This window comes from Hetaerina americana, unplaced genomic scaffold, assembly GCF_022747635.1.
Source record: "Hetaerina americana unplaced genomic scaffold, ioHetAmer1.1.p SCAF_20, whole genome shotgun sequence".
NCBI classification, from domain to species: Eukaryota; Metazoa; Arthropoda; class Insecta; order Odonata; family Calopterygidae; genus Hetaerina; species Hetaerina americana.
In genome coordinates this window covers 5,205,477-5,218,123 of record NW_027286764.1, presented here as the reverse complement: position 1 = coordinate 5,218,123, position 12,647 = coordinate 5,205,477, and the positions used below count along the sequence as shown (strand labels likewise).

General features: G+C 40.9%; 1 protein-coding gene across 1 annotated transcript in view; it reads right to left on the bottom strand.

The window, feature by feature from the left end:
• Positions 1-12,647, bottom strand: part of LOC139688552 (protein O-mannosyl-transferase TMTC1-like) — a 1,154,623-nt gene that overhangs the window by 718,253 nt on the left and 423,723 nt on the right. Inside the window, 1 exon segment of the mRNA XM_071586100.1 lies at positions 898-1,075. Within this exon segment, the coding sequence (XP_071442201.1) occupies positions 898-1,075 (178 nt within the window).

Here is a 12,647-nt window from a genome sequence, read left to right as displayed (position 1 = left end):
CCGCGCCGGTGTCGGAAAATAAATGCCTTCACTCTTGAGAAAGGTTTCTATCGTAAATGGTATAGTATACGGTAACATTTAGCCGCATGTGGGCTTACGAGATTACGGCCTCTAAGTACTAGAATCTTTGCGATTTCCGCCTTTGTAAATTAGTATGATGACAGCCACTTCGCAGTCTCCGGGCACTGATCCTTCGATCAAGAACTTAATCAGGCCATGCTATCTAAGAATGGAGCGACTTGTGACTACGTTGACAGTGCAAGAGTGTCCATGCATTGAGGACCACTGTGGACGTTGTATCACGATAGGAGCACGGAAGACTATGGAATGACAAAGAACACGTTTCTTAAACATCAACTTAGACTAGGGGATAAGATTGCTCAATGAGCAGTTTTCTTATTGAATTTTAAAATATTTTCCTCGAAGCCTTACAATCGCCTAGAAGAAAACAAACAGGATATCACCGGATTAGCGTTGAATTTAGAACTTTTTAAAAATCAACGCTACGATGTTAAAACCCAATTTCCATTCTGCAACATTAACAAAAAATTGTCCTAATTTATTTCCAGTAAAAATTTACCGATGGAATTTTATAACAGGTGAATTACATTTCATTTTACGAAACCCATTTCACACCCATTACGTTTACGTTTACGAAACCCATTTCGCATAACATATCAAAATTACTGGTAGTTTCAAAGAGTGGAAACACATTTTCATAAATGCCAAAGCTGAAAATATGACACTTAGTCCTGAAAATTAAAAGAGCCACAGCATTGACTTGATTTACTGTTTATTGTTCGAAAATGTTGAGATAAAATGAGATTCTCGTATTTTATAGGTAATGCACACGAGTCGGAACGTGAGACAGGCAACGTAGGTTGGAAATGTACTCACCGCTTCCGTATGGACGGGGTGCGCGGCGAAGAGGGCGCCGGCGGCCGCGGCAAACTTGGGCTGCAGCCCCGCGATGCCGAGGCACACCTTGGTGAAGAGCAGCGAGGCCGCGGCGTGCAGGGCCACGTTGAAGGCGTGGAAGCAGCAAGGGTGCAGACCGAAGGCCCAGTGGTTGGCGCTGTGGCGAGACGAACGACAGCAGTCAGGGCAAGAGGACAGAAACTGCGAGACCCGGTCGCACACGGAAATACCACCAGCGAATTTAACAGAACACACGAAATGTCAACAGAAATATTGACTTTTCATCACGACTTTATCAACCAAATTAGATAAAATCATTGGATGAATTATAAACTTTTTGGCATGCAAATACGAATTAGATATTTGTTAGTAATATTAATAGTAATTCACTAATATTATAACTAAGGGATAAGATATACCCTAAAGTTGTTATTAATTCAGTATCCTCAATTGATTTCACATCCGTTACGTCGGTAACACACAATCCGATGACTTAAAAATTCATTTGCTCAGCTCGCAGCTATTTTTACTCGGTAAGGAATACTTATGCCTTCTGAGTTATTTTCATTCCAACACATGTTTTAAAGATACTATTAATAGGGGATTTATACATATATTTTAATACAATGGCCACATTGCTCAATTTCGTCCTCAAAACCTCTATTATTACCATAGGTATTCAACCTGTTTTGGTAAGTTTTGGTAAGTGAACTTACACAACTGTGTAAAAATATATTGACTTGCCTCTCCTAATCAAAAACACAACCTGAAATCAGACCCAAGAGTAAGTGCCCTCGGGTACTTGCTCTTGGGTATTCCGCTCGGGTCTTTCCTCCCTTCATTCCAACCAACCAATGCCTATCCTATTCCTTCCCTTTTCTCGTTTGCCTAACATTCTCCCCTCTATTACAGTCTCAACATCCCATCGCTAAAGAAAACGCCCTGAAGCCTCCTTTCCTGCCTTTGGATTTCTTCCGATAATCACATCTCCTTACCCATCATACCTAGACCTACACTTCCTCACTCGTTTCCCTTTCTGTCCACTTCACCTTCTCCATCCTCCTCCACGGCCACATTACTAAAGCCCCCACCTATCGTCTCATTTTAATCTTAATCCTATAGTGATCATAAAATGTCGAGTATTTCAAATGCTAGAGAATCCCTTGCATTATCTTCGCATTAAAGCACCGAACAATGAATTCGCTGTGTTGTACTGCAGTTAAGAGTTTGAAGTGCCCTTTGAGCATAATTGGAGAATAGAACGAAGTCATCAGTACGTGAACAGTAAATCTCTTTTAAAACGAGACTAAGCTCTTCATTTTGAATTGCAAAAAAAAAACAAAAAAATATTTTCGGCCGGCGTAATTTTTAAATATCATTTCGGGGCCCATAAGCCGGGTTTTGCCTGATTCTCATTGCTCTAGCGAGGCCTCTTTCCCTCATTTCTAATTCCCTATAAAAGGGTTAAGGTTTCCCTCCGACATTCCCATTTCAATAATGGGAATTCTCCACATTCGTTGCTCTATTGTTTATTTTTGCGGTGCCAAAACGCAGAGAGCAGAATTTCGCCTCCGCTTTTAATTTCAGTGGTCCACGGCTCAATGGAAAGTCTCTTTTTCCTGAGTATTACGAATGTCCTGTCCTCCCATCTCTCCCCAATTATCGTGATTGTTAAATATTCTGGATTAACATGCTCCACTTTTTTAAGATCGGGGTCAAGTACTCTCGACTTTTCCCTTCCATAATGAAGGACACACATCGAACAATGTCCCCCTGATCGTAATGGACTTTTAAAAATATTCTTAGAATAACAACCTTTTCTCTTGCGCTTCTTTGGGTTTCGCAATTAGTTATGACGTGATATTTCTAAATTATTAAAATTTCACCTACTACTACGGGGAATTTTTGCACAACTTCAATAAAAATATGCTCACTGTGAATGGAATGAGTTTGACGGCGCATTATGAATATCTGGCAGTGACAAAGTTTCAAATCCATTAGTAAATTCATTTATATTTTAATTTATCATTCATACGACAAATAAAAAGCGAATCTGTCCAATGGGAATTAGGACTGAAAACATAATACTTTCGTTCACAATGCATAAATGTATTCATAACGATGTGTTCTCGGAATATGTATTAACCTTCTTGTAAGGGATGACAACAAAAACTACTTTTACTATCTAAAACTCCTCCCTTTGACAAATTCAAAGTAACGTCGGGAGATGTCGCGACAGTAATTTTTAACGGAGTCATCAATTAATTTGTATTACAACGCAGGGTTGTTTCAAAGTGTAAAAATGATTTTTTTTAAAGCAAATGATTTTCATGCTTTGAAATTATTGAATAGTAATCAGATGCCATTGAACGAAAACGTCTAAGATCTTACTATAAATCTAGACTTTCTTCACAGACTTATAACCATTTGTGGCTTGAAATGCATATTAAATGCTTGATTTCTACAATATAGTTGAAATTAATCTAAATAAAACTAATCAAAATATTTCAAATGTTAAATATATGAAAAAATCAAATTTTTCAAAACAAAAGTTCGAAAAGGATATCGCTCCATACCTGTACTTAAGTTACTACAGAACTTGAAAGTATGGGTAAGAACAAATACTACAGTGATTATTGCATCCACACAATAATTAATTAATGTTACCAACGAATTGTATCATGAAAGGTTTCAAGATGTCTTACCCGCACTGATAAAGAGATATGATATGCACTATGCACTATGTTTTTATTTTCACCGTACAGACCAATATTCATACTATTCCTTATCTGTTTAAAATCCTTACAGCCACAATGTTAAATTCAAAACCGACAATTGTCAACTTCCTTTTTATTCTAAATATCGAGGTTAAGGGTGTGCGGTGTTCAATAGTTACAAAGCGAATCATTTGAATACAAACGTAGTTTGTCGGTCCTAATGGCAGGAAAGAGAGTGAAACAGATTAAACACATTCTAGCTTTTTACATGGCTCAATATGTAATAATTTAATACAAATTTAAATGATTTATCTGAATCGAATGTTTATTAGGTTGAAATTTTACGTTTTTGACAAAGGCACTGAATTAGGTGGCAGAAAAAAAAGAAATCCCAAAAGTATCCCAAAATCTCAAAACGACTAACATCCCTCCTATCCTCCCCATATCCACACGCCAAATAAGTTAAGGTCATAAACTCTTGAGATTACCAGATTGTTAAATTGAAACCGATCTATGACCTCCTATCCGGATAGGCGCCGCACACCACGCCCCGGGAGCACTGGAAGCGGGGGGACTGGGCGTCACTGTCAACTTGATTATCAGGGCTCGCGAGGGCAAACCTTTACTCCCCACGTATACGTGGGGAAAGGATCAAATGATGGGATATTGGAAGCATTGAATGCGTGGACCCCGCAAGGAAGAAGATTGAGCCCAGTCAAGAATAACACATAACAAATGAACCTGATGAACAAATGAGACCAAAATTAAGCGGAATGTAGCGTCAAATTACGTATCTGTAATCAATGAGGTAAATATTATGTTTAATTTAGTTATTTCAGCACTGAAAGCTAACTCAAATCCGTGGCCTCCACCTCTGCTACAACACCTCCTCCCCACATAAATGCTTGGGCCACCTAAACGATTCACTCAAGAAATATAGATGCCCGGAAAATGTATTGCAAAACCAAATCCTCAAACTTCCTACCAATATAGTATACTCTCGTCCCAAAACAAACCGCTCAGAATACCCCATCTCACGTTCTTTCCATCGACCCACAAAATCAGCCACATGCACGATCCATAAGCCATGTGCCTCGTATACGTGCCACGTGAACTCTATCCCATAAAAAATGATGCACATCACTTTCTCCATTCCCACATTGTGCCTTTGCTTCAATTGAACGCCACTGGCACGACCCCTTCCCCACCCCACTCCCAATCTGCAACTGCACACGCGCTGCAAATGCCGCAGTCTTTTTCGCCACCTCTCCCGGATCCAAGCCCACAAATCATTTCCTCTTCACCTCATTTACTCTGCCTCTCCTTAAGTTTCTCTTCCGCCCTCTAAGTGGGTGAAAGCACTCCCAACTATTTCCTTCGCACGATTAACTACTTCTACTCTGCTTAATCTCCCGCCTCCCTTGCTTATTCCATCCTTACTCTTCACTCCTTAGCACCACTGCTCACTATTTTTCTTAGTTTTTTCATGATATGTATAACTTTTTTCAATTTTATTGCGTATACAAACATTTGTCATATTTCTGTAGGTTTCTCATATATCCACTTGGTGTGTTTTTTCGTTGAAGAAAGCCCACCTAGCAGGTTTTTTTCCTGAAGGATATCCACTCATAACCCTCAAGCTTTTCACACAAAAGTAAATATCTTTTCAGAGTCCACCCAAGTATTTTATAATGTAAGATTGTAATTTTGTTTCATATTTCCCTTTTAATTATTAACGAAATTTCTACACTATCTAATATAATGATCATTGAAGTTTTTATGTAAATGATTAGGGGTTAGTCAGAAGAAGGGACTCTATCTCGCTAAAAAAACTTTTTATTAGTATAGGTGTTATTATTATTATTACCATCGCCAATCATTTAACAGCTATCTCTATGTTTCCTTGCTTGCAACCGTCTCCAAATCCAGAAACTGCCTAGAGGTGAGAACACGCGAAGTGGTTAACGCACGGGCTCTTAAATCGATCCCTTCCTGGCTTAATATAAGCTACTAAAGCGATCCAATAGCCGCCGCCTTTCGTCCCTTCCCTCGCGCCCTTACCTCCTCCCCGCCCCCCGCACATATTCTCCCTATCCTTATCCCGCGAACGGCATTCCGAAAATAATGAATTGGCCGTCGAAACGTCAACATTAGTCATGAGTGTCCTTTCTCTTTGTTTCTGTACTTGGAAAAGTTTACAACCAGATTTAATGCCTACATTTGTGTCATCTCTGGAGAAAATTAGTTTTCGGTCGCATGAGTGCTGGAAAGAGATGGAAGACGCAGAAAAACAAAAAAAAAACAGGACGCACATTATAAGAAACTCACGAAAATTAAGTCTTTTTATGAAGCACGAATTTTAAAATTCACGATATATCCTCGCTTCGTGAGGCATACCCTGTCCTTCGCCCCTTTAACTTCCCTCCTCTTCCTCATCGCATCGCATCGTTTCCACATGGCGCATGCAAACTCTGCCTCGCACTTCTGCGGGGAATCGCGGGGTATTTGCGCGGATGGAGGTATCAACAAAAATGATGCAAATACGACAGGAAAACGGAAAATGTGAATACTGAATAAAACATGATATAGCTGTGGGAACGGATGCAGTAGGATGACGAAAGTAACAGAGCAAACAAAAGCAAAGGTCTAATCTAGAGATACAAGGGGACACTGTGCGTATGGGTGACAAAATGATCAATAATAATTAAGTATTATAAAATAATTACCAAAAGAGAACAAAAGAGTTTTATGCATACGTTCAGTGCGAACAACAGGAATTGTCACGTGTATACGTTCAGTGAACATGTTACGGGCAATGAAAGGTGGGTATATCGTCACAGTTGCCTTACTTGCATTACGAAGCAAGAAAATGGGAAATGTTCTGATAAATTTTTATTTTGGAACCAACTCAAGATATCTTTTGTTCCTCGTTATTTGAAAGAAGTGCCTCGACCCAAAGAAAATCTAGCCCAATCCTCAGATCAATTGCTGATAATTAATTCAACATTTAATTGAAATACTCTTTGCATATTAATAGGCATTTTATAGAAATATTTGCCATACGTATTTAGTTTCCACTCATCATCCCTTCATTAATTGAAATTTTTACAAAACTATTTCAATACATTAATTATACTTGCTCCAAGAAACGTTTATTAACCGACGGAATCCGGCTTTCCTCGGTGGATAGCATAAACCATTCAGACATGGAACACATAAAATGAAGGCTTCGTGCGGCGACACTGCCTCCCAACATCCTCAGATTTTGAGCTCTCGGGCCGGGATGAGGTAGGTTCCAGTGGAAGGAAGTGGAGCGCATTTATATGCGGGCGGCAAATGAGAAACTGGAAGGGTCCAAGGTTAGGAAGAGGCTGGGTGGGAGGAGGCGGCCGGGGGCCAAAGCGAACAACCGCGACAAAACCCTATACCCCGAGATATTGAGCCGAATTCAACAATGGCTGGGTAACTACCAGGGATATGTGCCGCCGCAGCCCCCACCCCCTCCCCAGTCCCCAACCACTCTCCGCCAAGGCCACCCGCCCAATCTCCGGGCATGAGGCGTGATTTTAATGCCAAAATCCGAAGCCTATGCAGAATCATCCGCTATTATCCCCCATACCGAACAGACAATCCCATATTCAGTGCGGAGGACAAGTGGAATAAATTCGCATACCTGGACGAAAATTTCCAATATCCTCTCTCTCCCATTAGAGTTAAAAATACAAAGATGCAGGTGACGCACGCTTATGCATTGGCGCATATATATATTATATATATATATATATATATATATATATTATATATATATATATATATAATATATATATATATATATATATATATTATATATATATATATATATATATTATATATATATATATATATATATATATATATATATATATATATATATATATATATATATATATATTCCTGACATTCTCTCGAACGAAATTCTTCTTACAGCCAGCATCACTCCAAACTTCTTTGAAATCCATTAGCATTATGCGCTATGGGGTGCGAAAGCGATCTTTTAAGCCAGATGGCAGCTGTGCTGAAGTAAGAGTTCCGGAGTCGGGTGGTCTTCACACAAGTGTCGTCGCGCGAGGTAGCAAATCTCTTTCTCTGCCTTCGGATTTCCAACTTCACCGCGTCTTTATATCCATAAACACATCGTAGGGGAGACGTGAAGCTCCTCCATAATGGTCACAGACATCATCGACAGTCGGAGTTTGCGGAGGCTCTTCCCTTTTATTTGCAATGCCAAGCGGGGAGGTGATTATGAGAGAAGGGAAGAGAGAGATTTTTCTCCCTCGCAGGCATATTAAACGCCGTGCTATTACGAGTGCAGCTCCCGTGAAAACGTGAAGAGGAATGGAGAATTCCACGAATAAGAAACCCTTTTTAATTAATTAATGGGTAGTGCTAGCGGGACGTTAGTCTTTTAATCACTATATTTTTCTCTTTTCCACGGATAATTACAACTGTCACAAAAAAAATGATTTTCCCAGAAACTTACATACGAATAAAGAGGCTGGCGTAGTTCTAATGGATAGTTATTTCACTTCTCGTATTGAAATTTTTCCTTTTTCCGACTGAGATTTAACTCATATGATTACTAAAATTTCCACAATATTCTTCACTTGAGAATATTTTCTATTTTCAAGTGAGACGCAGCCCTAGTGAAAGCTTCTCGAACCTGATTAGAAATATGAAGAAGTAGAAATTTGGTGATAATATCTAACAATCAACAAAGAAATATTCATTGAAAAAATTAATGTACCTCCCATTACGCTCGGCGTCCATAAAAAGTAATTTGCCAGGATTCGAATCCTTTTCCGCTCTAATATTTTGGGGGAGAGGCTTAGAAAAATACGGCAAAGCACACTCACATGAAATGGAAACAAGTAAGGGAAGCAGACAAAGAAAATAATAGGAATAACCTCTTCTTTGGCACTATATTACCACCGCGACTGCAAGAGCCCATAACGTCCCTTCACTCGCAGACTTCATTGTTGCTCTCTCTCAACTGCCCGAAAATGGGGGAGACGCCCGAGTAGCATCCCCAGGCTCATAGCCATAAACTGGAACGACTTTGTGTTCTTCCAGCGGTTGGAGCAATTGTGCATTTGCCAAAATCTTTTTTATTCCACCGACAGGATGGAGAAGTCTTGCATTTGAAATCTCAGAATAACTAACGGGAATGTAAATGAAAAAAATGATGTGCGATGAGCCCAAAGATTTTATATTTGAATTTCAAGCATATATTAACTAATTTGTTTCTTTCTAGCGTCCCTCATCTGAACCATAGGCACATACAGCATCCGAGCATCCTCTTCCGAATTTCGACCGTGTCGTGAGAGCACTTCCTTCTAACCAATCGTGTGCAGCACTCCGATGAGTCCACTTTTCATTTAAAAGAAGTGTTACGCCCGCAGGCGACCTGATGCCCACTCCAGAGTACATCTCGGTATATTTGCCAGACGCGCCTTTCATCTTCTCTTTTGTTTCCGTTATGAGTGCTATTTCAGTTTCTTGGGGATCATCTTTTAGTTCTGCATTTTTGTTGGTTATTCCGTGAACGTTCCAGGTTGGAACCGCAATACTTTAAGCAACGTTTCTTCCCTTTATCCGCTCGAGTTTGTCGTTATTATTTTGGAACCGTCCCATCCGAGGCTACTGTTGAATATTTGCAGGGCGTCTGCGACAACCATGCGTCTGCGGAAGGAGAGTCGAGTTGCCTCCGCTGAGGGTCCCTGATACGCATAGAAGGGTTGTTTGATATTTGTTGAATTGTTTTCCGTTGAACTCATGGCATCAACTTGCCATTTCACCAACTAGTGGCGACAACATTCTTGATTTGTTAGCAACGAGAATTCCCGAAAATATTTTAACTATAGAAACTTGGAAAGGAAGTTTTTGCTTCATGGGGTCCGAAATAAGAAGCCTAAAAGGAAAATTCACTTGTTTGAAGAAGGGGACTACGATGGCCTAAAATGCGTGCTACAGAATCAATTTTCTAGTCTTAAGAAAGATAGTAATCACCGAAATACTGAGGATGCATGGAATCGTTTCCTTGACATCACGCGCTCAGCAGTGAACAAGTTCATTCCCAGGTAATTGATAAACGATAGCGCGGAGCCTAGATGGCATAACGCGAAAAAACACCAAGCTCAATAAATCCTACGGGCCCGGCGAAATACCCGCTCGTATATTTAAGAATCTAGCTCCGGAATTTTCGTCGTATCTAGAAATAATATTTGAGAAGAAGGGGTTTGGATTAGAACACAAGGTTCCCAGATATTGCAAAACGGCTAAAATATAACACCATATTTAAAAATGGAGACAAGGAGAAACCGAGCAAATACAGAACTATTTCCCTCTCGTGCATGTCGTGTAAGGCTATGGAACATATACATAGTTGCTAGTTTGATCGTGGATCGTGAGAAACCTCGACAATCAGCAGTTATTAATGAAAAATCAAAACGGTCTCCCAAAAGGTAGATTCTGCGAGACAGAACGTACGCTTCCTGTTCATGATATTCCTATTTCGGGTGAGAAAAATGTTCCAGCTGATGCGTTCTTTCTAGTTTTTAAGAAAGACTTCGATAAAGTATCTCATAGAAAAATACTCACTATGCTATAAATATATAGCATAGATAAAAATATCCGATTTTCGATTAAAGACTTTTTGAATCGTCGGGTTCCAAGAGTAGTGATAGATAGAGTTAGCTCAAGTGCAGTAGAGGTTACTTCTGGTGTTCCTCAGGGAAGTGTTGCCGGACCTCTTTTATTAGCATTAACCTCATGTGATAAAATTGCTGTGTCCTCAGGAATACGGGCACCTCGGCAAATCACAGCATCGTCGAAAAATAAACGTATAGTATCTTACTAGTGACAAGAGAGTAAATGTCGGTAACGTAACGTACGAATATAAAACCTGAGAAAGAACCTTATAAAAGGGTTCCGATAAATATATTCTGTGTTTACACTAGCTATTCTTCTAGGTAAAAAGACATCTCACGCACAAACCTTCAAATTTAATCTTCCGATATATATAATAACCACCCCATTATGGACTATAACCTTGACGAGGTGGAAGGGCATTAGTATTCCCATGACTCCTAGAGGTATTTTGGCAGTAGTAATGAAAAATGCTCCTGGTAGGGTCACCCATGCCAGATAGGTCGAAGGTTAGGAGCCAGACGAAAGGTAGTCCACGCAGCGTCTGTTCCTCAGTGAGGCGGCTGCAATAGCGTCTGACCCCAGTGGGGCGGCCAGTAAGTGATGGTATCACGTTAAAAGAACTATTGAGGAAGGCAACGGGAAACCACATCAATTATCATTCCCAAGATTTAAATGATGGACAATACAGATGATATTGGTCCTGAAAACTGCGGGGCTCGGCCCAATCGGCCGTGTGCCGTGCCCAGCAGCGGGGGAGGCAAGGCTTCCGCGGTTGTCATCCCAAGAAACCCTTGCAAGGGAAAACAAGCAGCAGGACAGAAGACGCAGGAGACGAAGACCAAGTTAGATAAAATGGGCACTTGGAATGTCAGTAAAATTTTGAGGACATGAGAACTAGAAAATATCAAGTGAAAGGTAGAAAGAGAATTTGTAGATATTTTAGGTTTAGGCGATATGAGACGGAAGGATACCGGGGATTACTGCAGTAATACTTATTGGATAACATATACCGAAGGGGATCAGAGCCTATAAGGTGTTGCTATAATGCAGAATAAAGCGGTAGGGTGAAGCGTAGTCAACATAAAACAAGTAACGGATAGAGTATACAGGGTTCGTCCGGAAAATAAGTGTACTGATTTTTTCCCGCCGCTCCAGGCGCGCCCAGCACCGCTCTGACGGGCTGCGATTGGAGGGGGGTATGTTGGCAAGCGACGCTGAAAAAGGCAGTCGGCTCTGAGCTGTGGTGTAGTGAGGAGCTCTGTTAACGCGAACCTCCACGCTCGACCCACGTCACGGAACGCGATGCCGAAGTTTTTGGAGCAGCGTTATTCCATCAAATTTGCGGTAAAGCTTGGGAAATCGTCTACCGAAACTGTCGGTATGATTAACCAGGCTTACGGGGAGTCAGCCATGTCCAGAAACATGATCTTTCGGTGGCACAAGATGTTCGTGGAGGGCAGAGAAGAGATCGACGACGAACCACGGCCTGGACGCCCATCAACGACACTCACCGACGAAAATGTGCGAAAAGTTCGCGATGTACTGAACTCTGATCGTCGTCTTAGTGTTCGGATGATAGCAGAGCAGTGTAATGTGCCAAAAACAACAGTGCACGAGGTTATTAGGGAGCAATTACAGATGCGAAAAATTTGTGCAAAGTTGGTGCCGAAAGTGCTCAGTGATGATCAAAGACTCAATCGTTTGGAAATCGCGACACAACTTGCGGATCACTGCAAAAATGATCCACATTTTTTAGAGAGTATTAAGAGACTTCTTTCTGTTCCCGAAGATAAAGAGGAGTTTGAAAGGAACGCGATACGGGACTTTGGACGCCGTCAAAGAGGCCGTGTCTTCGAGAGGTCCCCGATGATGCCTTCGCGGGAGCGTTCCAGGAATGGGAACGCCGCTGGAACAAGTGTATCGACTCACAAGGGTCCTATTTTGAGGAATATCAGCTTAATATATGTAAAAGTGTAATCAATTTTTTTTCCTGAGCTCAGTACACTTATTTTCCGGACGAACCCTGTAACTAGTAGAGATAAAAGCAGAACCGACGAACTTGGTCATTGTTCAGGTATACATGCCACCGAGCAACCATACGGAGGAAGAGGTCGATAGGATATACGATCAATTAGAGGACATAATCGCGTGTGTTCCTGCAGGGAAACATTTGATAGTGATGGGGGATTGGAATGCGACGGTAGGCGAAGGAAGAGATGGTGATGAGGTCGGGGACTACGGTTTAGGCACCAGGAATGACCGCGGAGAGAAAGCAGTGGAGTTCTGCAGGAGACAAGGGTTAGTCATCCCCAACACTTGGTTTAG